This window comes from Equus asinus, chromosome 12 (assembly GCF_041296235.1).
Source record: "Equus asinus isolate D_3611 breed Donkey chromosome 12, EquAss-T2T_v2, whole genome shotgun sequence".
Lineage (NCBI taxonomy): Eukaryota > Metazoa > Chordata > Mammalia > Perissodactyla > Equidae > Equus > Equus asinus.
This window is the reverse complement of record NC_091801.1, coordinates 40,541,287-40,568,618: the sequence shown is the minus strand read 5'-3', so window position 1 is coordinate 40,568,618 and position 27,332 is coordinate 40,541,287. Positions and strand designations below refer to the sequence as shown.

The window sequence follows — 27,332 nt, the reverse complement described above, 5'->3', positions numbered from 1 at the left end:
GAGAAAATGAAAAATGATAGTACACAAAGAAAATCTGTTCTTCAAAAAAGACTGAATTTACTACACTGGGCTATGTAACAAAATTCTCTTTAGGAATGTTTTAAATTTTAAATGCCCATAGTAGTATTTAGGGTTAGATATACAGAAAATCAATTTCTGAACAAACTTTTCAGTAATACAACCATAGCATAACATATAATGAATAATGTAGTAATATTTTGATAACTAACAAAATTCCAGTACAGACGTATTTTAAGGTGATCATCATTATGCTAATAGATATGTAAAATATTATTTTACTTTTATATAATATAACTCTATCCTTAAGGCACAGTATTAATTTTCACAGCCGAAAAAAAGGGGGCAGGGCTCTAAACCCACTGACTTGGTTGACTGAAGAAATAATTGACACTCCTGGTTAATTTTTTAAAAATTGCATCTGATTCTAGCTTAAATAGAAATGCTGACATACATACATGATCGATGAAAGAGCCAAGAAATTTATTCATAGTATGATATGCTTTTATACTCTGCTCAAAAGTACTTGCTGATGAACTCAATAGTCTAGCAGGGCCATTTTTCTAATATGAAAAAGAGAAGAATAAATGGAACATGCCTTATGTTCTTGTTATCAAAATAATATGAAATATTGGCAAATTACATTTAAATTGTACTTTATACAAACCCTTGTTAGTGTCTCATGAATTCTGTCATAGTGTTGTCTCATCTGGCTAGAAATTGCAATCTGAAAAGTCTGACCGTCGGTGTTTGGTACCAAACCTCTCTGGCTACACAAACTTTCCTGAAAAGATGTAAATTAAGATCAAGATTATGAAAATTTTGTCTATCTTAAAAAGAAAATACAACATTTTTCTTTTAGTTCGTATCATATATTACAAGATTTGGAAGCCAACTGAAATTTTACTGGAACTATCTTTGAGATAAAGAGAGTCTAACATTATCCAAAGTTCCCACTCCCCTCTAGGTTTTACTAATTTCTATTTTGTCATACTCCCTTGCAAGTCTTTATATCATCTCCTTTACTCTGCCCTACTTTTAAAAAAAAATCTCATACTAAGTTCATTGGATATTGATATTCTTAGCTTTTCTTTACAATTAATTTTACTGCTCTTTAATACATACCAAAAGGTCTAGTCTTAGAATTAACTACTTTTATAAATGGTCTTTTTTGTTTTCTAAACACTTTTAAAACGTTTCCTTAATTAATTCCAAAAGGTAGTGATACATGACCGAACAGTTAATGTTACAGACCAGATATCCGTTTCAGGTCTCCTTGACATGACTTGAATCTTGACCACCATAAAACATGTAACGTTTTGCCCTACCCCACACCTAGCCAATTCCCATTGGTGCTTCAAGGTTCAGCTCAAGTATTCTTGCCTCCATTCTCTTGCCTTTATTTGCCTACTCCAGAGCCTAATATTCTCCTTCTTTGTCTAAACCTAATCTTCAAACATAATATAACACTTTGTTTTTCTACTGATTTAAAGGACATCTATGCGTAGTGAATTTCTCTATTTAAAAAAATGGTTTTTTTCCTGATTAAAAAAGCACATGCTATAGACAGGTACAAAAAAGAAAAGAAAAAAAATCACCTATGCTATCAATACCAAGAGATACAGGTATTTTAAGGTATTTCATTTCCAGTTCATTGTCTAAGCATATACATATAGACGGCACAAAACTGGATCACAACGATCTCTTTTTCACTTAACATTAGACATTGAGCACCTGTCCATGTCATTAAATCTTCTAAGAACATGATTTTTAATGTCTAAGATTTCACTGTATAGGTAAATCAATTAGTATTCTCTCATTTTTACATATGTTTTTGCCCTTATAAATAACCCGTGTGACGAAGATCCTGAACCTAATTAGCTATTCACATTGCTAATTATTTCCTTGAGTTAGATTCACAGAATTAGTGAGTATATTAAGAGAGTAATGAACTCTTAAAAAACTCTTGGCATATACTGTCAAACGCCCTCTACAAGGTTTGTAAAATTTCTCTGAGACCAGTAGTTTTATGGGTGCCCATTTTACTGTCCTTGATGCTATTAAGCATTTTTCCCCTAAAGTTTGCTAATTTGAAGACAGTAAACCTATTATTTTTAATTCACTTCTTTCATTTTTTATGAGTTAAACATTTTTTAGAGGTTTCTTAGTCTCTTCTATCTCTTATTTATGTATTTTAAAAAATCTTTGTCATTTTTTCATTGAGGTTTTAACTTAGTGTTTGCTTATTGATTTGCATGACTTTCAATACTGTTATCAATATCTTTGTCATATTTACTAAGAGAATTACTAATTGATTATGTCTTTTATTCATATAATTGTTGGATATGTAAATGTTCTATACTAATAAAGTAAAATCAACTAAGATTCTCTTTTTGATGCTTTGTACGTTTTATGCTTAGAATGTCATCTCCCAATCTGAAACATTCTTTTCTAGGTTTTTATAGTTTTGTTTTTTACACTTAACTTTTCAATTCAGGTGTAATTTCTAATACTTAACCAACTGATTCAGTTCAATGTATTAAGTAAATCATTCTTCTCCGAGAGGCTGTTATCATGTATTACATTCTTACAAGTCATAGGTATAGCCCCTTAATCAGTAAATCTTCTTGGTTTTTCCTCTTACATATATATTTTTACTTTATAATTCTCTCATGGAAGTTTTCTAATGTACATAATAGAATAATAATCCATCCATGACTCAACTTCAACAATTGCCAACATTTTACCAATGTTATTTTGTCTATCCTCCCAACTTTTCGTTTTTCTTTCAAAGCAAACCCCAGATAACATGTCATTTCATCTGTAAATACTTCCATATGTATCTCTAATAAGATCTTTAAAAAAAAATGCCATTTTCACACCTAACAAAATTAACCCTTCTTAACATAATTTAATTTTTAGTCCATTAGATCTCTCAGATTTTTTCCCAAAGATTTTTTATAGTTGGTTTGTGTGAATCAGGATTCAAACAAAACTCTACACATTGTATTTCATTGTTTTGTTTCTTAAATCTCTCTTACACGCTAACAGTTCTTCCACCCCAGCCACCAGCCCTCCTTTTCTGTTCATGCCTTTGACTTGCTGGAGACACTGGGTCATTTGTCCTGTGAGACATTCTGGACCTGGCTGATCGCTTCCTGTGGTATTATTTCATTTGTCTCTCTATCCCCTCTATTTCCTGTAAACTGGTGGTTAAATCTAGAGGCTTGATTATATAGCAGGTTCAATTTTCTTAGGCAAGAATATTTCATGGGTGATGTTATGTACTTCCTACTAAGTCATAACAGGAAGTGCATAATGTCCGTTTTCCTAATTTTCACTTGTAGTAAGATTGAGCCACTGCGTTCAGATTATGTTAACCGGATTCCTCATTATAAAGTGCCCTATCAACCTTCACTTAATTGTTTTAACATCCATTGATGGTTATAGCCTATATGCATTAATCTATTAGTCTTTACAAAATGGTGATTTTCTAACTTAGAATTCTTTTTACTTTCTTCTATATGTAAGAACTTTCGCTCATATATTATTTGGTTACTCTGAAATACAGTCCACATAGGAACACAGGATGAAATTTGATTTTTTTCCCTTTATCAATGTTCAGGGTAATGAGTTGGTACCCTAGCAACTTTCAAAAGTACTCAATGAGGATTTTTTAAAAATACTATTACAAATCCTAGATATCTAAGAAAAGAGAACCCATCTCTCAACTTAAAAACAAAAAAGATGTAAAATATATTCATACCGCTTCTCTTTTAAGATTCATATTCATTTCTTCCATATTAGTATCTGCATGTCCATGTACTGATCTACCATGAATGTAATATCCAAAACATTTGTGGGACAACAGAAACACCGATATCTATAAAAAGAGAAGGATAAGGAGCAATTAGCAACTTACCTAAAAAACAACAAAAATTAAGTTTTTCTTAAAATTGCTTCCTTTCTCTCAAAATACTAAGGGTTGAATTCTTTGAAGATATATAAAGAGAATAATAAGGTAACAAAGGATAATGAGGTTATTAAAAAAAGTATATGGAAAAGAGATTGAAGATATTTTCCAAGAAAGGAAGAAATAGGGTTGACATATAAAAACTATTCAGGGAGTCTGGGCTGAGTGAACTATTTGGTGGCATAAGGAAGTCATAATTAAGAAAATGCAAATAAACAAGAAAAAACTAAGGCAGTAACTATTAACTTGTAACTTATCGTAACTTTCTGGGATGTACAACCAGTGGAAATTAGACTAAAAATCCAATCATATCAAATCACTTTTAAAGCCTCTCTTAATGGACTCATGACCTTTAAAAAGGGGAATAACAGTTGCAAGATACAGTCAGAAAGTACTTACATTGCTCATACAGCATAAATCAACAAACTGTCGAATTTTATCTTCTATAAATCTCTCATAAAAGACAGCAAAGAACACGATCTGAAACATTAAGCCAAGTTCATGCTTATTAGCTTTTAGGATTTAATTTTCTTTTATAGCCACAAGGTAGTTATCTTAAGAAAAAACAAGTCCCAACCAAGAACACATTGGTCTCTAATGGTTCCTATGGGATAAAATCCTACTTATCATTTCTGATTCTTCTGTCAAAGGAAGAACGTTTTGGAATTGTGTTAAGATTCATTGAGGGAGCTTATTTTGAATTTTAAAAACTTTTCTATGCCATTAAAACAAGATAGGAGAAACAGGACAAAAAGAAAAGAGCTTTAAAAAATTTAGAATCAACCAATGTAATGACCAGATTTATGTCTGGTTCTGCAATTCTACCCATCTCCTAAATTCCAAAAGCCATTAGATAAGTTGCTCCTTTTCAAATTAATCTTCTCTGACAGAGTAGCATATAAAAAGCATATATGCACATATATGCGCAGACTGTGCCTGTGCCTGTGCAAGCTAATACCTGCTTCTACCTGTCATGATAAAACTTCCCCCTTAAATATTCATTCCCCACCCAAAATAAAAGACACCTGCTCCCCTTTGTTTCAGGAGGCTCAACTTTCGAAATGATTCTGTGAGGTCTCCTATTTGCTGCAAATAAATTCTACTTCGTGTGATAACTACTTCTGGTGGAGGCTCTGATACTAACTTGCTAGGAAAGTGAACCCACTTTGGTTTGATAACAAGATGGTTGTTACTGCCCCAACAATCCTTTCCCCTTTCTCCTTAGTGACAAACCCCTCCTTTGAGTGGGCACACTGCTGCCCAGCTGAAAGATGACAGTGCAGTGAGGTGTGGCTATGTGACTAAGATCTGGCTAAGCAGACGTTGAACAGCACTTCTGAAAAGGCTCTTAAAGAGGAGAGGGCGAGCTTTTCTCCCCAGACTCCCTCCTGCAACTCCATCAGCCATTATGGACCATGAGGTGACCTTAGAGATAAAAGTCCTGAGTGCAGAGCAGAACAATAGGCTTCTGGGTTCTGACAGCAGCCACCACGCTGGCCCTGCATCATTGACCTCTGCTCTTCCTTCTCATGGGAGAGATAAAGTTCTCTTTTATTTCAGCCACTGCTGAAATATGGAAAGCTTCAGATGGTCTCCTTTAAATTCTCTACATCCAAATGAATCCTATCTATTCACAAAAACATAGTGGTATGTATACAAAATAAAATATTTTCTTACTATTATTCCGATGATAAACATCAAACCCCATACTCATTTGATCCTACCTATTTCAAATTCTAATTTCCCTTTCTCTTTCTTTTCTGATTATCAAATTCTCTCTCACTAGCTCTATCACGGTAGCTTCAAGTCTGAACAAGTCTCACCAATTTAAAATAAACGCAAACTTAAGAAGTCTATTCACAGGTTATAGAATGCCACTTGGATCCATTTCTGTAGGAATTTTGGGATTTCAATCCCAAAAGATCTTTAAAAATAAGCTTTTTAAGGCAGTATTGATTTGCTAGGTTATAGGAAGTTTAACTTGGTCTATCCAGAGGTCCCATCTTTGTTTATTTAAAAGTTAAAGGAATTTTTAATAAAACAGAAAGGCTCTTTCCATTCATAGGAGTGTCTGGAAGCAAGACAGAAGTACAGATATCAGAGTTAGTGCTTTAGCTGCTGATGCTTTCTTTTCTTTCCTTTCATTCTTTTGTTTTGTTTTGTTTTTTAAGGTTTAAGAAGATTAAGGAAGTAAGCATAGAAGAGATCCTCTGCTAGAGCCATGGCACCTGAGGTTGAGAAAATTTATTTTTGGTTTCAGCTATTCCAATGAATATTTCAAAGAAAATCTCACAGGGTACTGGCAATTTGAATGAGATTTAATGGTATATTAATAAATGTAAACAATAAGCTATATTTTAAAAGAAAAAATATTCAGGGAAGCTTAGCCATCCCTGTAGTTTCATACAAAGTAAACTAGGAATCCATCCTATGACTAGAAAGCTGCAGACTGTCAAAGACCCTTCAGGGCACCACTCCTGATAAGACAGGAACTCTGAAATCAGATTGCCTGGGTTCAAATTCCAATTCTGCCAATCTCTAACTGCATGACTTGAGGCAACTATTTAACCTTTCTGGGCCTCCGGGTCCTTGTCTGTAAAATAAGGATACTAACAGAACCTATCTCTGAGGGCTATTACAAAGATTAAGCAAGTTAACACATATAATGCAATTAATTAACACAGTGCCAAGCTTATAACACTACGTAAGAATTAGCTATCAGCTGCTATTATTATTCTTGTGGTCACCTTTTTTCTGCTACAGAAATCAGGACGTGAGCAATATCTGAGGATAATTAGTATGTAAACACAGTTATAATTATAGAGAGGCAATGTTGCTTATGCATAATATAATCTCTTGTTACCTGTATAATTCCAATGACTAGCCAAAGAGCAGAAGACACTGCATATCTCAAAATGCGGCTATAAGGAGCTACGTAGCTAGATGGGCTTCTGGAAAGACTAGAGGATGAATCCATTAATGCTAAGTTCTTGAATCCTACAACCTGGAGTAAAGAGGAAAAATAATAATTTAAACAGACATGGATAAAGAAAATTCTTCCAGTCTGAAAATGAGACACTTCTGCCTATTTCTTACCTTGAAAAACTAAAATATTCAAGTTTCTACCAACAGAAGAAAATCTAGATAAAGATAATTATCCAGTATTTTAAATAGAAAGTATTTAATAAAAAATATTTAGTTAGTTCATTTGGTATTCTCTTCAATATGCCTAAGGGCCAAATATAACTTTATTATCATATACACTGACAAAACTCAAAAATTTCTGCCAAAAGAATAAAACTTTCTTCAGTAAACTACCAATGAACAATCAGCATTTCATAAGTTTTTAACATATGCCAGGCATTATACAAAATACTTTTCATACTTTAAAATAGTATTTGCCAAAGTATCTCTTGAGAAAAGATATCTTCCTTGATAAAAGGAAGACATGGTTAAATAAGTTCTGCCGGTATATTATACTCACTTCACGCCTTCCACTCTCACAGAATAAAGGCTCTGGGAAGTTTTATGGCAGAGGAATTCTACATGACTTTATAGAATCCAGTGTTTTCAAAACTTACTTGACTATAAAACTTCTTTCTCATGCAACATGTCTTAAAGCTTTAAAAAACACTGCTATAAATGAATTTTGGAGATATTGTTCATATGTCCCAGGGACACACACATTCTTCTCCTAACGTTAAAAAAGGAAAGGAAGGAGAAAGGAAGGAAAGAAGGTAAAAAGTAGGAAGGCAGACAGAAAGACGTAAGAGTTAATAACTGATATCTAACTTTATTTAAGCAGCTAATTCCCGAGAAAACCTGTTACCCATATAAAGTTTCCATATTTCAGTCTCATATTCAGTACTGAATACTTCCTTTAACAATTCCAAACAGATCCATGAAATAACTGTAAGAGATCATAAGCATGTACCCATTCACTGTATCTGGTTCAGCTATAGCCCCAGCTCTTAACACAGAACACAGTCCATAGTAGGTATTCAATGATAATTTGCTGGAAAATTTCAATCTTATAATAGTGGGTCTAATACAGAAGCGAGAATATGAGTCACGGAAGGAGGGAGCTTTTTCAAAATACAGATACCTAGAGTTGGTTCAGAGCTACTGAATCAACCATAATCTCTAGGAGTGGGGTGAGGCATAGGTATTTTGAAAAAGCTTCCCAGGGGATTCTGCTACAAACCAGTGGTTTAAAAGCCACTCCTTAACTAGAGTAGTCAACTTCAGAGACAGAAAGTAGAACAGTGGTTGCCAGGTGCTGGGGAGAGGGGAGAATGGGAGTTGTTGTTTAATGAGTACAGAGTTTCAGTTCTGCAAGATGAAATGAGTTCTAGAGATTGGTTGCCCAACAATGTGAGTGTACTTAATGCTACTGAACTGTATATTTAAAAATGGTTAAGATGCTAAATTTCATATTATGTGTATTTTACCATGATTTTTAAAAAGCTACTCCTTTTTAATGGCTTGATAACAATAGTTTAACCTTTAGAAAACCCTTCCACTGACATGAAAACATGAAATATTAAATTAATATTTATGAGTACCCATAAGTTGCATAGAATTAAGTCAAACAGTTTATACCTCCAAAAGGAAGAGGACAGTAAGTACTTGAAAGAGTGGATTAATTTTTCTCACAGTCTGAATTTCATTCCATTCGTTTGCTACAAAATATGTTCTCCATATGCTCACAGGAACGGTAGCACTCCGAACACCACCCTCACCTGGCCAGGAAGATAAAATGAGTAAAAGGCTTTCATCTTCTTTGCTCTGCAAGGGTAGCAAAAGAATTGGTACAAATGGTTATTTCAGTTACCTTCAACAGCTTTAAGAACCTTTCCTTTAGGTCGCTCCCAGTCGATAAAGAATATATCTATGGTAATCTGGGATATGAGCTTATGTAAAAATTGCAGAGCCTGAGAAAGACAAACAAAATACCTAAAAGTATCTGCATTAAGCCTGCTTATGAAACCAATACTGATTCTTTAAGAAACAAACATACCATAATCACAAAAACATATAATTTTCACAAATGACAAATAAAGTTAAAATACCATTAGAGGATCACTAGAAGCTCATCAATATGAAATCACCAAATTCACAGAATTTTTATACACATATTTATTCGCTTTCCCTTCCTCCACCTTTCTTTAAAACAGAAATATGAAAAAAGGAGACATACTACCTCCTCCTTATAGTGGCCTTGCATAACTGACTCTCCCAAGGGTTCCAAAAGCATACTTTGTTTTCTAGATCATCTGACTTCTTTCTAAGTAAAGATATTTTTCAGCCGTAATTTGCTTGCCCTAATAAAAGTTTTAAGATTCTCTGTCTTCTTTCTATTTCTCGTATTGAGATTTCTGATTAAAAAAAAGTGTTGTTGAAACACATCTTTTTCATTTACAGAAGTAATATGTTTGAACTGAGGCATTCCTCACAGTAGATGCATTATTGATTAAACAAAGGACAAAAATCTAAGTAGGGGATGGTTCCCCTCTTCAAGGAGCTCATGGATCAGGGGGAAAAGCAGACACTTAATCATCACAATACAACGGGATGAGATCTACCACAGAGGCGTGTAAAGAGCTTCACATACATTGGCAGAACGATGAAGTAGGGAGAGGGGCTGCCATGGAAAGAGGAGGAAAGGAGTATAGAGACAGAGAAAACAAATTCTAAGACATCAGCACTTTATCCAGGGTGGTACCTTCTACACTCAATTATCAGAGACAAAATTCATGCCGGAAGGCATTTTGTCCTTGTTGTGAACGCATCATCAGACTTTAAAGAAGAAAGTCACAAAATAAAATATCATTTTATCAAATTAGCTATGAGTCATGTTAATCCAAAAATATTTATGGCTTCTTAGGAGAAATTATTTAAGGCAGATTTTTCAGAACGAGCTATTATAAATAAAAACAGACTTCCTATGTAAAACAGAATAATTCATGCTTTCTTTCAGAATCAAACTAAATTTTACACCAAAGATGTTGAAAGCATTTTAATTTTAAAGACTTATGAGTTTATTAGCAGGCCTTCTAAACTCGGTAACTTCTCCTTTGAAACCTACCTTCAGAGCAAAAGCACACCCCACATAAGTAACAAAACGTTCTTCCTGAGCAGGCCTTGGTAGCAAAACAGAGACAGACTTCTGTGCCTATGATAAAAATTATGCTGTTAAATATGACCATACAATGTTTTCACTAAGTACAATTTATAACCAAAAGAAAGCATAAGTGAGGGAGGTGGTGACACACTCAGTAAACACAGCATACTCAGGGATGGTGAGTTTCACATTTTTTTAATACTCTTGATTGGAAATACCCACAAATAAAAATAGTTCCTTTAAAAAGAAAGCTTGCCAGTTACTCAGGTATTGGCATTTAGGTTAAATTCAGAAACTCACTTACTTTGAAGAAAATAAGCCAATAAAGACCTGTTCCCACGGTGATGATAAAGAAAACATTGGCCAGATCACCAGCATAGTATACCAAGAATTTCATAACTGTCTGCAATTTAAAAAGAGAATTACAGCTGTTATAGATTCAATCTATTTATACCATCACTTTTAATAACATATTATCTACCCAGTTTCTCAAGCTTGAAGCCTCATTTCATGTAACCAGGGGTCAGGTAGGAAGACCAACCGCAGACACTTCCTCAACACTTTCTGGTCCATTCCCAGTAGCCTCTGTCTTATTCAACTTTTCTCATCTTTCACCATGTAAGAAAGTTAGAAATGCTTCCTAATTTTCTCCTAGTTTGGAACCATTCTCCCCAATCTATCCTCTTTACTATCACAAGAGTTAGCTTTCTAAAATGTAAATGTGATTGTCACTCTCCTTAAAAATGTACAGTGGCTCCTCACTAAAATATAAATTCTTGACTCAGAAAGTCCTTCACAACCTGGACCAAAACTAACTATTTGTAGCCTCATCTGCCAGTTCCAACCACCTAATAAATGATTAACCACTCCACACTGTCATCTCAAATATTTTGTGGAACAAAATGGGCACTTTTCATCAAACATTCCTCCCTTCTCTTTGGCAAACTCTTGTGAGCTCTCAGGGCAGGACCATGTCTGTTTGTGCTCACTATCACATCTCTCAGCGCCTGGTAGAGGGCCTGGCATTCAGACAGCAGGCCCTCAGTGACTATTTGTGGAATACACAGATAACCCAGCTTAAAGTTCACTTCTCTGGGAAGCCTTTCTTGACTATCCCAAACAGTAAACCAAGCCCCCTCCTCCAATTCCTTGGCACATTGGCTTTGGAGTCAGGAAACCCAAGCACAAACAAGTTACTTTGTTGCCTTTCTCATGTTCATAATGAGCTAAATGGAAATACCACCCATTACTGAGTTGCTGTAAAAATCAAATAAATAGAAAATTTATTTAACCTCTGCCACAATTTCATCATGTGTAAAATGGAAATAATAATAATAAAAACCAACTTCATAGAGCTATTGTAAGGATTAAATGAATTATACATGTAAAGCTTAAAATAGTGCCTGGCCGGCCCCATGGCCGAGTGGTTAACTTCGCGTGCTCCACTTTGGCGGTCCAGGGTTTTGCCAGTTCGGATCCTGGGCCTGAATATGGCATTGCTCGTCAGGCCACACTGAGGTGGTGTCCCACATGCTACAACTGCTACAACTGAAAGGACCCACAACTAAAATGTACAACTACGTACTGGGGGTATTTGGGGAGAAAAAACAGGAAAAAAAAAAGAGGATTGGCAACAGCTGTTAGCTCAGGTGCCAATCTTTAAATAAAAAAAAAAAAACTGCCTTGTGCATAATAAATATTCAATAAATGGTAGATAAAAATAAAAACAAAAAAAAATATAAAAAAAGATTAAATGAGAGGTAAAACTATAAAGTTAATGGAATAAAACATGGAGAATATCTTTTTGCTCTTGAGATAGGGAAGGCTTTCCTAAACAAGATCCTAAAAGCACACACCACAATATGAAAAACTATTCAGATGTGACAATATCAAAATTAAGAGTTTTTGTTAACCAAAGGAACACATAGGTAAAATAACAAATGGGTCACATTTGGAAAAGAAATTTCAACATCAAAAACCAAAAGGGCGGGGTCAGGCTAGTGGCATAGTGGTTAAGTTCGTGTGCTCCGCTTTGGCGGCTCAGGGTTTGCTGGCTGGAATCCTGGGCACAGACCTACACACCACTCATCAAGCCATGCTGTGGCGGCATCCCACATAGGAGGACTAAAAGGACTTACAACTAGGATATACAACTATGCACTGGGGTTTGGGGGAGAAAAAAACTAAAAATAAAAAAATGAGGAAGATTGGCAACAGATATGAGCTCAGGGCCAATCTTCCTAGCCTCCCCTACCCCCCCCCCCCCCAAAAAAAGCATATCTTTAAAAAAAAGAGTTCCAGTGATCTAAGTCTGGATGTGTTCCTGATGGTGCTGGTGGGGTGCTGACTAGAAAAAAACAACAAACCAAAAAGGGATTCATATTTACAAAATATAAAAAAACTCCTTTAAATAAATAAGAAAAACTGGAAACCTAATAGAAAAATGGGCAAGGAATATAAACAAGCAGTTCACAGGAAGGGAGACCCAAATGATTAATAAAGCATATGAAGAATAATAGAGAAATGAAAATTAAACTCAACAATGACATACTACTTATACTACCATTGGGAAAACATGGAAAGGCTGGCAAAATATCAAGCGTTGGTGAGGATGTGAAGAAACAGGAAGGGCATGGCAGATGGGAGTGCATGCTGACCTACAGCAGTGTCGTGGGGAAACGAGGCAGGCATATGCCACTCCTCATTATACTACTTGAGAAACTAAGGCAACTTTTTATTCATCCTCTAGCTGGGTCTTATTGGTAGGATATAAAATAATCAAAAGATAGAAATAGACTTTATGAACTCCTCAGATCATACTTGCAAATCAATCATGGGACTCCCAATGCGCCTCTTCCACCCGGCTGTCTTCAAAAGAGACGATAAAACAGCTAGTCCACCCAACACACCCAACGCAATCTAAAGAAAAAAAACAGAATATTTTGGAATTTATGTAATTTCCTTCATCAATGTTCAAAAACACTGTAAATAGGGGCTGTCTCATGGTATAGTGTTTGAGTTCAGTGTGTTCTGCTTCAGTGGCCTAGGTTCACAGGTTTGGATCCCAGGCGTGGACCTATATCACTTGTCAGCCATGCTGTGATTGCAACCCACAAACAGAGTAGAGGAAGACTGGTGTGGATGTTAGATCAGGGCTAATCTTCCTCAAGGAAAAAACGAGGAAGATTGGCAACAGATGTTAACTCGGGGCTAATCTTTCTCAGCAAAAAAAACCAAAAAAACTGTAAACAGAAAGTAAGGAGGTACTCAAAAAACTGAGGTGGAGGGTATGCTGAAAGGACATAGGGACCAAACTGAAGGAACTCCCAATGGCCAAATTTGGTAAAATTTGAACAAGAAAACAGACAGTAATGGATTATAATCACCAGAATAAATAAATATCCACAAGTTCACACTGATTTAAATAAATAATTGAATAAATAAATCAACGTGAGCAAAGAGATAGCTCCTCTTTACAGTAGAATTCCAATTAACAAATATAGAAGAAATGACAGAAATAGAAAATCACCATCAGACAAATATCACAGTAATACTTTTCACAGGCAAGAATTATCAATGGATGCAAAAATTAGAAGGCAAAAGAATAATGAGTAGCAGGATATTTGTGCAATCTCAAAGTATCTCCCCACAACATATTTATTAATTATAAATGGAAAAACCTGTATAGTGGAGAGCTCTGCAGACACCTTCTCAGCCACATGATGAACGGGAACATCACCAGTAGTAAGACACACTGACATCAAGGATCTTCCGATTTCATTTACTGAGAAGGGTACACTACCATTTCTGTGGTATCTGTGCTAAAACTATATTTAATCATGGGAAAATAAATTGACCAATACTCTTCAAAAATCTTAGGGTCAGTCATGAAAGACAAAGAACGACTGAGCAACTGTCACAGATTGAAGGAGACTAAAGAAACATGACAGCTAAAAGTAACATGCAACTCTGATCTGGGTTCTGCAACAAAAAAAGGATAATGAAAAAACTTACGAAATTCAATGAGTACTTAGATTAGTTAACAAGACTACATCGATATTAATTTTATTGATTACGATCATTGTACTATGGTTATGTAAGATGTTAACAACAGTAGAGGCTGTGTTAAGGATATATGGCAGATCTATTTTCACAACTTTCCTATACATGTAAAAATATTTTGGGTGTGAGGAAGATTGGTCCTGAGCTAACATCTGTACCAATCTTCCTCTACTTTTTGTACGTGGGACACCACCACAGCACGGCTTGATGAGCGGTGTGTAGGTCCGCACCCAGGATCCAAACCCACAAACCCCAGGCTGCCGAAGCAGAGCATGCAAACTTAACCACTATGCCACTGGGCCAGCTCCCAACTTTTTTAATTAAAAAATATGCTGTAAACATTTTAACAGGTTAAAATAAACTCACATCTGTCTGGACATGTGCTTCTCCTTGATTCATTTCATATTCAACTGAGAAAGAAACCTGATGTTTAAAAGAAAGCAAATCAGCCATACTGAAATTATATAATACAAACCTACTTTTACTATAAAAATGCATTTGTAGCTAGATTCTACCATAAATGCTGTACTTTTAAACTAGCGATATTCCTAGAGCTGATCCTTACTTATACATAAATGGATATGCTTCTGGGAATTATTCACGCTGCTGTGACTGTCCCTTTTGAACACACACTAAAGAAAGAGAGGTTACTTAACAGCAGTCAAACCAAACTAATCAAATTTCATTTCCTGATAGGTTTCTGTAACTAAGAATGTGACTGATGTTGTGTACCAAGAATTCAGCAACTGGCTAAACAATAATACCCTAAGAAGGAAAGTTAGTCAAAGGGCTGAACAAGAATCTTAGGGAAACCACTACATTAAGAGAAAGAAGAGCTATAAACGGTAGGAGAAACAGGACCATGAGAGGCAGGAGAGGCATGACATCTAAGTCTGACCACGGTCATAGGTAGGGAGTTTCAGGAAGAAGGCAGGCAAGAGTACAATGTCAAATGTTGTATAAATGTCAAGTTAAAGAAATAAAGCCAGTGTGTGTGGAATTCATTGCTGACCTTCACAAAAGAGGTTTTTAAAGAAGCAAATCACAAGAGTCAGACAAATGGCAAATGATGAAAGAGTAAATGGCCAGGAAATCAAGCAGAGATATAGGACAGAAAGCTAAAGAGCTGGCAGAACTGAGGAAAAATCTTATCGTTTGGTAGTTTGAGTTTAGTTTGTTTTTGAGAAGGGACAATGAGAAAGGTGTTGTAAGCAAAGGAAAGGGACCAGCAGAGAAACTGGCTGAATAAGGAGTTGGAGGTGAAACAGGATATTGAAGAAAGTACTGTAAACAAGTATAGAAGATTAGCTTAAGAGAAGAGGAAAGGACCTTTTTTCTTAGAAACAGGAAGGATAATGAAACAGAGATTCTCAAGAACTGAAGAGGAAATGTAAGGGGATTCATATTGGATGGCCTTGATCTGCTCAGTAAAACAGGAAGGAAGGTTATTTGCTGTTGGTGAGATGGCAGAGATGTAGCCAGATGCTTAAAACTAAATTTTGCAACAGCTGTCATGAGAAAATAAGGAATGATGAAAGAACTGGACATTCTACAATTAGAATGAATTTGAGGTGGACTTTGTCAGGATAGTTTCATGATTCTCTCAACTCTTCTTCTATCACTTATTTTCTGATTTGTCAAAACTTAGTTTGGAATATTTTGGACAGGAAAAATATTTAAAGAAAAGACTCAGAAGTTTTTTATATTAGAATAAATATAGTCTTGGTTACCCAAGACTTGGTTACCCAGGAATGATCCCTCCAGGAAATTTTAAACCAGGTAGTCTTTTGTTGTTTAAGTGTGTTTCTGGACGGTCTTCTCTTCTCATTACAGTCTATACAAGCTCAGGCAATGGAAACTAATTTTAGCATCGAATTAGGTAATACAAATGAGGATGTGAAATCTTTCAGTGAAAAGTTACGTTATGTGCCTACTCTTTGCTTAGTGAAAGCCTGAATCCAGTACAGCTTAATGAAAGCCTTGTACAGCAGCCAACCAAGTACAAGCACAAGCACGAGAGACAGACCAAAAGCACTGGCTGAAGAACACTAAAATTCAGAAAAGGAAAATAGTAGATATCAAAAGCTATTAGTGAGTCTTGGAGGTAAGGAACGTTTACTCTCAACTCTCATGTTTCTAGAGTGGGAAGGGAATATCTACTTATTCTCTGTGAGGAAAAAGTATAGAACGATTACCTCTGGTTTGGAGTTCTACCTACCCTTCTTTCACTTACCGTTCCTCAAAGAGGGGATGCTTTATCTGACTGGTGAGGTGGAGAGGTGGAACTGAGAATGTGTGGCTTAACCTTTTTCAGGCTCATTCTCTTTGGTATAGCCTATCTTCAGGGTGTACACAATCTCTCTTCCATATACAGGCCCTTCCAGGTAGCACAGGGCTTTAGTTCTGTGGTTAAGTTTAACTGAGCTGGGGACGTAACAGGAAGCCTACTTGGCTGGAGGTCCAAACTGCATTCTCTAGTTCACTTTAACACTACTAGTTCTAAAGCTGATAATCTGAATCTTTTTCTGCCCATTGAACTGTCTTTCTCTCAAGAGGCAATACTGGTGAGAATAGAACACACATACCCACTGTAAAGTTTGAGCTCCTGGTTTAATTAGACAAGGAGAAAAAAATCTTAACAGAAGCAAGGTGGCCAAAGAGGACAGGAGCAGAAGCTGCATATCTCAGCATACCCCAGGATCCCGAACAGGGATGCCCAGCTGCTGGTGATGCTGTCTACTCAAAAGCTTAATTCTCGCTTTTTGATACTCAGGATCCTTAAAAACTCACCTCTTAACCTTATTAGTAAAAAATAATTAACACCTGACTATATAAAGTGCAGAGTTTATTTAAAACTTGAAAAAGGACTAATTGTCCTTTGACCATAATGTCAACTGCATCACTATTATATTGACACAAATAGAGGCACTGATTAGTAAGGAACTCACCTTCACAGACTGGCTGTTGGGATCTTTGATATCAATATCATTGTAAGCAATGGTAATTAAGGGAGGGTAGATGTTTCCATTTTTTGTGTTGGGTACAAGGTGGATGCTGTTTAAAAGAAAATACATTTTTAGTCATAAATACATGTAGGCCCTTAAACATATATTTAACTTATTTCTTTCAAATTTAACACGGATAGTCTTGATGATCTCAGAACTAACTAGTTAATAAGGACTAGGGAAGGTCAAATATAAACAAACAGTAACAACACAAGCTATCTTAAGTGGTCAAAACTTTAATATTAACATACACCCTCCAAGACGGATTAGAAACTCTTCGACCTAGGTAGGTCCTATGAAGTTTACAATGAAATAACTGAAATACTGCGAACCACCTTTGAGGAATACTCAAAAGAGAAGTGTTATATGAAGTCTAGAGAAAGGCAAATAATATCTTGATTTTCAAAAGAGATAGAAGAATTCTTAAGAAAATAATGTGCCATATGTGGTAATGTTTATGGCACATAACAGTACTATTTTTGGCTGAATTCAATGCATTAGTAACATACAGTTTGTAAACTCAAAAAGGAAAGTGCCAAGCATGAGGGGCCAGAATGTTTCAACAAGATCAAGTCAGGCTTGACTAGTGTCAAATTTGTTTTCACTAGGCATACTACATTAGCAGATTGAGGGAATGCTAAAAACACAGTACATTTGGATTTCAGAAAGTATATTACAAAGTTTCTGTACTGTCTACTTCATAAGATTGTTATGAAAAGCAAAGTGAAAAAAATAACATATATTGAGGTGCCAGACTGATGTAATATAATGGTATTGACTTTTATCAGTGTATTCAAGGTACACACCATAAAATATTGGAGTGGGAAAGTCGGATAAGTTCCTAGAGGAATCTCACACTGGAAAAGAAAGAAAGAAAGCTGCATGGCACAACTTTAAGGTAAGGTCATCATTAAAGTATCCTAAGAAGAGGGAAGTGTTGATAATTACTGAGGGTCAATCTAGAACAGCAGCTATGAAAGGAGATGAAGACAGACAAGGCCTGCCTAATGCAATCACCTGCCAGGCTCTTCTAACACACCTGTTTCAGCCTGCTGGGATTCTCCTTCCTTCCAGCTCTCAACTCATTCTAACTCAGCAGATCTAGAGTGAGGCCTAGAACGTGAATTTTGACAAAACTCCTCAACCTCTTCTGATACAAATCTCCCCTTGGCTCCTCACCTCTATTGGTATATATCAATTTATACAGATATCTAAAAAACCTTATGTATTGTTCCAATTCAGTTGTCCTTATTGTTTTCATCTGATAACTACTGATAAACACTTCCATTGAGACATTCATCAGAGTGATGTCAGCAACATGGCAGTGTGAGCTCACCCGGGACTCTCTCCCGTCCAAATTACAACCAAAAAGAGCAACTACTTTCCAACCAAAAAAAAAAATCCTAAGAACAGAAATCGTCAGAGACCCTAAGCAGCCAAATGATGGAGGGCGGAGAGGCTGCAGCTGCCCTTGGAGGAGCTGGAACAGGGAAAGAGAGAACTTCGTTCCCTCCCCTAGAGACTGGAATCGCTGCTGTGGGTGAGGAAGGGAACAGGGGAGGGGCTGCGCATCCGGGGATTGTCCAGGAGTCCCATCGCCCATGCAGTGGAAATCCTCTAACAGGGGAAAGCTTTCGCGTGTGGGGACCCCATTAAGCCAGGGCCGCAGGAAACCAGAGAGTGAGAGCTGATGCAAATCCAGGTCAGCACATGAGAGAAAGTGCCCCTCCTACCCCAACCCACGCTGTGTGCCACCGTTGTGGCTGAAGGTTGAGGGCTCTGAATGTGTGGCTCTCGACCCCCATCTAGTGGTGACAGGTTGTAAGTGCAACAGAATAATAGCATCATGCACAAAAACCGCTCCTCTACCATCCAGCAATTTATAAATCTCCAGTCCACAAGGAAAACAATAAAAACACAGAAGTATATCCTGAGGACTTGGAAATAGGTAAACTAAGTGAAAATGAGTTCAAAATAGCTATCATCAAAATATTCAATGAGATAAAGGGAAATATGGAGAAACAAGTCAACAAGTTCTGGAGTTACTTCACAAAAGAGATTGAAACTATAAAAAAGAAGAAATCAGAAATACTAGAGATGAAAAATACAATGGATCAGATGAAACAGAATACGGATTCCCTGAATGCCCATGTAGACACCATGGAGGAGCAAATTAGCATAATCGAAGATAGACAGGCTGAACAGCTCCAGTCAGGGTAAGAAAGAGAACTAAGAATTAAAAAAAACTGAAGAAAATCTCCAAGAAATAGCTGACTCAATGAGAAAATGCAACTTAAGAATAATCAGAATTCCTGAGGGCGTGGAAAGGGAAAATGGAACAGAAAGGGTGCTCAACAAAAGAATAGAAGAGAACTTCCCAAATCTAGGGATTCAGAGAGAAATGTGTGTGGCGGAAGCTTTCAGATCTCCTAGATTTGTCAATGGAAAAAGACCTAGTGCAAGGCATATAGCAGTAAAAATGCCACAAATGAATGACAAAAAAGAATACTCAGGGCAGCAAGGCAGAAGAAAATAAGCTACAAAGGAACCCATATCAGACTTTCAGCGGATTTCTCTACAGAAACCTTACAAGCTAGGAGAGATTGGAGTGACATATTCAAAACTTTAAAGGACAAAAATCTTCAGCCAAGAATACTCTATCCAGCAAAAATATCCTTCAGATATGAGGGAGAAATTAAATCTTTTCCAGACAAACAAAAGCTAACGGACTTCATAGCCACAAGACCTCCACTACAAGAAATCCTCAAGAAGGGTCTCATACCTGAAAAAAGAATAAAAAGGAGAAAGGGGTCACAAAACAAAGAGTAGGGAGACAAATAGAATCAGAATAGGATAGCAAATATTCAACTATAGCATTAGGATAAAGGGAAGTAAATCACCAAAGCAAAGACAATCTTATCACTCTAACCATAAACTCACAACACAAGATGGAATAAGAGATGAAAATAATAACCTAGGAGGGGAGGAGGACAGGGAATGAAACAGTCTAGGTTAAGTAAGTAAGAGACCACCAGAAAATGGACTATGATATACACGAGATTCTGAATACAAACTTCAGGGAAGCCAATAAGCTAAAAAACAGAACAGAGACACAAAACATAAATAAGGAAAAATCTAAGAAACCCAGCATAAGAAAGTGAAGAAGTCAATGGGTAGGCTAAAACACACAGGACGAGAAACAAAGGTAATGCAGGAAAACTGGATAACAAATGACAGAATGACAGTATTAAGCCCTCACGCATCAATAATCACCCTCAATGTAAATGGATTGAACTCTCCAATAAGAAGACACACAGTGGCAAAATGGATTAAAGAACAGGATCCAACAATTTGTGGCCTCCAGGAAACAAACCACAGCTCCAAGGACAAGCACAGGCTGAGGGTGAAGGGATGGAAGACAACACTCCAAGCTAATAGCAAACAAAAGAAAGCGGGTGTCGCAATACTTATATCAGACAAAACAGACTTCAAGATAAGGCAGGTAAACAGAGACATAGAGGGCCAATATATAATGATCAAAGGGACACTTCATCAAGAAGAAATAATGCATATAAATATCTATGCACCCAACATGGGAGCACCAAAGTTCATAAAGCAAAAATTAACAAACCTAAAAGAAGATATCAAAAATAACACAATAATAGTAGGGGACCACACAACCCTACCCACATCAATGGACAGATCATCCAGACAGAAAATCAACAGAGAAACAGTGGAGCTAAATGAAAAGCTAAAACAGTTGGACTTAATAGACATATATAGAACACTCCATCCCAAAACAGCAGAATACACGTTCTTCTCAAGCACGCATGGAACATTCTCAAGGATAGACCATATGTTGGGAAACAAGGCAAGCCTCTAAAAATTTAAAAAAATTGAAATAATAGCAAGCATCTTCTCTGATCATAATGCTATAAAGCTAGAAATTAACTACAAGAAATAAGCTGAGAAAGGCACAAGGATGTGGAGACTAAACAATATGCTATTGAACAAGCAATGCATCATTGAAGAAATTAAAGAAGAAATAAAAAAATAACTGTAGACAAAGGAAAATGATAATATGCCATACCAACTCACATAGGATACAGCAATAGCTGTATTAAGAGGAAAATTCATTGCAATACAGGCACATCTTAATACACAAGGAAAATCCCAAATAATCTTAAACTACACCTAACCGAATTAAAGAAGAACAAACAAAGCCAAAAGTCAGCAAAAGGAGAGAAATAAGAAAAATCAGAGCAGAAATAAATGCTATGGAAACAAAAAAGGCAGTAGAAAGGATCAATGAAACAAAGAGCTGGTTCTTTGAGAAGATAAATGAAATTGACAAACCCCTAGCCAGACTTACAAAGAAAAAATGAGAGAAAGCTCAAATAAACAAAATCAGAAATGAAAGAGGAGAAATAACAACAGACTCCACAGAAATACAATGGATTATAAGAGAATACTACGAAAAACTATATGCCAGCAAAATGGATAACCTAGAGGAAATGGATAAATTCCTGGACTCCTACAATCTCCCAAAGCTTAGTCAAGAAGCAGCAGACAAGTTGAACAGACCAATCACAAGGAAAGAGATTGAAACAGGCATCAAAAGCATCCCAAAGAATAAAACCCCAGGACAAGATGGCTTTCCTGGGGAATTCTACGAAACTTTCAGAGAGGATTTAATACCAATCCTTTTCAAGCTATTCCAAAAAATTAGGGAGGATGGAACACTTCCTAACACATTCTACAAGGCCAACATCACGCTGATACCAAAGCCTGACAAGGACAGCACGAAAAAGGAGAACTACAGGCCAATATCGCTGATGAACATAGATGCAAAAGTTCTCAACAAAATTTTGGCAACCAGAATTCAGCAACTCATCAAAAGAATCATACATCATGATCAGGTGGGATTCATACCACGGACACAGCAATGGTTCAACACCTGCAAATCAATCAATGTGATACACCACATCAACAAACTGAGGAATAAAAACCACATGATCATCTCAATAGATGCAGAGAAAGCATTTGACAAAATCCAACAGCCATTTATGATAAAAACTCTGAACAAAATGGGGATACAAGGGAACTACCTCAACATAATAAAGGCCATATGTGACAAACCCACAGCCAAGATCATACTCAAGGGGCAAAAACTGAGCGCCATCTCCCTGAAAACAGGAACGAGACAAGGATGCCCTCTATCACCACTCTTATTTAAACACAGTACTGGAGGTTTTAGCCAGAGCAATTAGGCAAGAAAAAGGAATAAAAGGAATCCAAATAGGGAGGGAAGAAGTAAAACTCTTGCTGTTTGCAGACGACATGATCTTATATATAGAAAACCCCAAAAAAATCCATTGGAAAACTTTTATAAGTAATCAACAACTACAGCAAAGTTGCAGGGTATAAAATCAATTTACATAAATCAGTAGCATTTCTATACTCTAATAACGAAAAAACAGGAAAAGAACTCAAGAACACAATACCATTCACAATTGCAACAAAAAGAATAAAATACCTCCGGGTGAATTTAACTAAGGAAGTGAAAGACTTATACAATGAAAATTACAAGGCTTTTCTGAAAGAAATGGATGACATAAAGAGATGGAAAGACATTCCATGTACATGGATTGGAAGAACAAACATAGTTAAAATGTCCATTCTAGCTAAAGCAATCTACAGATTCAATGCCATCCCAATCAGAATCCCAATGACATTCTTTACAGAAATAGAACAAAGAATCCTAAAATTCATACGGGGCAAGAAAAGACCCCGAATTGCTAAAGCAATCCTCAGAAAAAAGAGCACAACTGGAGGCATCACAATCCCTGACTTCAAAACATACTACAAAGCTACAGTAATCAAAACAGCATGGTACTGGTACAAAAACAGGTGCACAGATCAATGGAACAGAATTGAAAGCCCAGAAATAAAACCACACATCTATGGACAGCTAATCTTCGACAAAGGAGCTGAGGGCCTACAATGGAGAAAAGAAAGTCTTTTCAACAAATGGTGCTGAGAAAACTGGAGAGCCACATGTAAAAGAATGAAAATTGACCACTCTTTTTCATCATTCACCAAAATAAACTCAAAATGGATCAAAGACCTAAAGGTGAGACCTGAAACCATAAGGCTTCTAGAAGAAAATGTAGGCAGTACACTCTTTGACATCAGTATTAAAAGGATCTTTTTGAACACCACGTCTTCTCAGAAAAGGGAAATAATAGAAAGAATAAACAAATGGGACTTCATCAGACTAAAGAGCTTCTTCAAGGCAAAGGAAAACAGGATTGAAACGAAAAAACAACCCACTAATTGGGAAAAAATATTTGCAAGTCATATATCTGACAAAGGCTTAATATCCATAATATATAAAGAACTCACACAACTCAACAAAAAAAAAATCAAACCACCAGATCAAAAAATGGGCAGGAGACATGAACAGACATTTTTCCAAAGAAGATATATGGATGGCCAATAGGCACATGAAAAGATGTTCATCATCGCTGATCATCAGGGAAATGCAAATCAAAACTACACCAAGATATCACCTTACACCCATTAGAATGACAAAAATAACAAAAACAAATAGTAAAAAATGTTGGAGAGGTTGTGGAGAAAAAGGAACCCTCATACACTGCTGGTGGGACTACAAACTGGTGCAGCCATTATGGAAAACAGTATGGAGATTCCTCAAAAAATTAAAAATAGAACGACCATACAATCCAGCTATCCTACTACTGAGCATCTATCCAACGAGCTTAAAGTCAACAATTCCAAAAGTCCCATGCACCCCAATCTTCATTGCAGCATTATTTACAATAGCCAAGACGTGGAAGCAACCTAAGTGCCCATCAACAGATGATTGGATAAAGAAGATGTGGTATATATACACAATGGAATACTACTCAGCTGTAAAAAAGAACAAAATCGTCCCATTTGCAACAACCTGGATGGACCTTGAGGGAATTATGTTAAGTGAAATAAGCCAGATAGAGAAGGACAATCTCTGTATGACTCCATTCATGTTTAATTTAAACATGTGGGCAAAGAGAACAGATTAGTGGATACCAGGGGAAAGGGAGGGTGGGGCGTGGGCACAAAGGGTGAAGGGGTGCACCTACAACACGACTGACAGACAATAATGTACAACAGAAATTTCACAAGATTGTAACCTATCGTTAACTCAATTAAAAAAAGAAGACATTCATCATAAACATTTTCATTTTCCCTTATACTCCAAGCCTAATTTAGTGCATTAGACACTTGTTTACCTCAGTGATATTTGGGTAGCAACTCGAAGTAATCTTGGCTGACTTGCTAAGTCATTTTCTCGTCCACTTAGTGCATCCACTAAGAAAATGCGCCGAGTCAGAAGCCACTTACTAGCACTATCATCTTTTATCATAAAAAGAAAAAAAAGGGGGGACATTAAAAAAATACCTTCAAATTGTTCAAGATGGCTCTCAAGGAGAAGTTCACTGAACAAATTTAAAACAGAAAATTAGTACATTTTGTTTTGTTTTGTTGTTGCAAAAATAGCTACTGCTGTAAGAAATTCCAGGTAACAGCCTTCCTCACTTCACTTGAATGTCTTCTGATTTGATTTTGCATCATTTTGAAGGATTTTCCCTGCAAATTACCTGAATAAACAGGATTTTATAATATGGGAAACAAAAGAAACTAATTTGTCCAAAAAGCAGCTGGAGTACACGTTGAAGAAGCCCCAGTTTACAGTTCTACTAATTTTTATCAGGATATATTTCTAGCCATAATATAATTTCTTAACAAAAAGTCTGATATATTGAGTAAAAATATCTAAATATATCAGCAATCTTACTGTTTTACTCTTTGGCATGCTATATAAAACCACATAAGAGAGAATCCATGACATTCCTTATATCTATGGTTTACTAAATTATCATGTTGGTTGGCTTATTTATTGGTTTTAGCTCATAGAAAGAGTGGTATGTATGGATATCTTACCTTGGTTCACAAATATTTTATTGTGTTGAAGATTTAAGTTTAACACAGGCACAGCCCAAATATATTGGTGTTGATTTTCATTAGTATATTCAAGGTACACATCATAAAATATAGGAGTTGGAAAGTCAGCTAAGATCTTAGAGAGAGGAATCTCACACTGGAAAATAAAATTAAAAATAAAAGCATCCCAATTGAAAATTAGAAAGTATATTTATTTATCCTCAAAAGAGTGTTTTATTAATTTTGTAAAATAAAGTATCTTTAAACTATCTTATTTATATGCATTTCCCATGTGCCTTCCAAAACATGAATACTATAAATATGATTATCTTACAAGGGTCAAAAAACTAACAATAAAGAATTGCCTGGTTCTCCTCCTACAATCCAGCTGCAGAAGGTATGCCTTCATTCTCACAGTAAGTATACAGCAGCGAAAGGTTTAAAAACTCCTGTCATATGGATTAGGTCCTAATTCTTTCTCCTGATGTACAATGCTAACTATAATTTGGCTCTCCTTAATAGAGCCAGGCTTATCTCCCACTGCTCCCTACCAGTCTATGGTCCATTCATACTAATCTACTTGTAGTCCCTAAATATGCTACGCCATTCTATGTCTGACATTGCAAATGTTGTTTCTGCCTGACAGTCCCTTCCCCACTGTGTTCTCCTGACAAACTCATATTCATTCTACAAGCCCAAGTATCACTCACTCTGTGAAGCCTTTCTATACTTCCCCAGGAACTGCCGATGTCTCCTCCTTTGTATAATACCTTGTACATAAATATTGAACAACACATCACATTCTTTGCAATTCTTTATCTATATAGCTATTTTTCCTATAAGGCTGTGAAGTACTTGAGAGGCAGCCAGGTTCAATGAAAAACCATGTTTTTTTTAAGCCTAAAAGAATACTGGCTCCACAATTTACTTGATGCAAGACCTTGAGTAAATTACCTAATCTCACGGAGCACCATTTCCACATTTGTGAAGCACGGATATGTACCTCACATAGTTATTTCATGGATCAGATGAGATGATAAAATGCTGAGCACACAAGAGCAGGCACTTAACAAGTGCTGATTCTCTTAGCCCAAGGTGGACACATAGCAACATTTCTTTTTTAATAATATATAAGTCATTTCTGATAATAAAAGTAAATTCATGTTCATGACAGAAAATTTGGAAAATATGAAAAAGAAAAAAAGTTACCTGTAACTCCACCATCCAGAGATAACTACTGCTACAAATGTTTATTTTCTTCTAATTTGTTTTCCATCTTGGTGTTTTTCATTATGGTTTTAACAAAACTGGAATTACGGTTTTGTTCTATGGTATATGTATATGCATTTTATCAAGAAGTACTTTTGTAGACTAGAGAGTATCTCTCACAAGTTTAATGGCTCATAATATTCCTTTGTACCATACTGTAATTTCAAAATGGGTTACCAAAGGAAGAAACCTCAGGGAGGGAAGCAGAGAGGAAAGTATAAAGAGAGAAAAGGAAGCATTTTTATTTGTTACTGAGGGGTAGAGGGAGGAGAGAGCAATAACATTTCATTAGTCACTAAAAATAAAGTAATATTTTTACTTTATTCCAAAATGCTCAGAAGTAGGCATTATTTTTAAGATCTATATGCCAGAACCAAACAAACAAGTGATTATGAAAATCTATCATTATCTGATGTTTAAGACTTTATAGATGACAAGGTACTCTCTTCATGCTGATTAAATTAAGGTTTTTCTATACCCAGACAATGAAAAAATATATCAAGTGAAATTATTCATTACTATAAAAAGATTTCCAATTTCAAAAATTCAAAGATTATTCCAATTATTGCTAATATGAAAAATGAAGCTAAAATACAAAATGTCTAAAATAGTTCAAACTTACATTTTGTTGATAGGTTGTTCCAAAAGAATAAGCAGCATTTAGTCTTGTCTCTGTGTCTGGACAAAGCTACAGCAAAACAATACAACTGATAAATATCTTTCACAAATGTTTTCTTTGCTTATAGTCAAGGGTTCTCAAGCCCCAACATGGACATATACTTTATACAATATTTAATGTATTAAGGGTATGAAAAGTCAAGGGAGCATCTTTGTTATAAAGTCATAACTTACCTTTGGAAAAATTCCTATCTAA

General features: G+C 36.0%; 1 protein-coding gene and 1 long non-coding RNA gene across 10 annotated transcripts in view; one reads left to right on the top strand and one right to left on the bottom strand.

The window, feature by feature from the left end:
- The window catches only part of TMEM67 (transmembrane protein 67), a 55,167-nt gene that overhangs the window by 5,296 nt on the left and 22,539 nt on the right, over positions 1-27,332 (bottom strand). For 4 of the 8 annotated variants that reach the window (XM_014841647.3, XM_070481341.1, XM_044744051.2 and 1 more), the window contains 15 exons: positions 27,081-27,146; positions 25,190-25,346; positions 24,478-24,601; positions 17,126-17,231; positions 14,544-14,600; positions 12,936-13,034; positions 10,420-10,518; positions 10,080-10,166; positions 8,826-8,925; positions 8,594-8,733; positions 6,855-6,995; positions 4,391-4,471; positions 3,785-3,901; positions 686-802; positions 477-581 (listed from right to left, as the gene is read on the bottom strand). In XM_014841647.3, the coding sequence (XP_014697133.3) occupies positions 477-581; positions 686-802; positions 3,785-3,901; positions 4,391-4,471; positions 6,855-6,995; positions 8,594-8,733; positions 8,826-8,925; positions 10,080-10,166; positions 10,420-10,518; positions 12,936-13,034; positions 14,544-14,600; positions 17,126-17,231; positions 24,478-24,601; positions 25,190-25,346; positions 27,081-27,146 (1,596 nt within the window). Of the gene's footprint in view, positions 1-476; positions 582-685; positions 803-3,784; positions 3,902-4,390; positions 4,472-6,854; positions 6,996-8,593; positions 8,780-8,825; positions 8,926-10,079; positions 10,167-10,419; positions 10,519-12,935; positions 13,035-14,543; positions 14,601-17,125; positions 17,232-24,477; positions 24,602-25,189; positions 25,347-27,080; positions 27,147-27,332 lie in introns of all 8 variants that reach the window. The other 4 variants (XM_014841650.3, XM_014841649.3, XM_014841648.3 and 1 more) reach the window with 4 other exon arrangements.
- Positions 1-27,332, top strand: part of LOC139039909 (uncharacterized) — an 81,712-nt gene that overhangs the window by 52,472 nt on the left and 1,908 nt on the right. Inside the window, exons 2-3 of one of the 2 annotated variants that reach the window (XR_011493257.1) lie at positions 6,163-6,224; positions 17,971-18,080. This is a non-coding gene — a long non-coding RNA (uncharacterized lncRNA). The remainder of the gene's footprint in view (positions 1-6,162; positions 6,225-17,970; positions 18,081-27,332) is intronic. The other variant, XR_011493256.1, reaches the window with a different exon arrangement.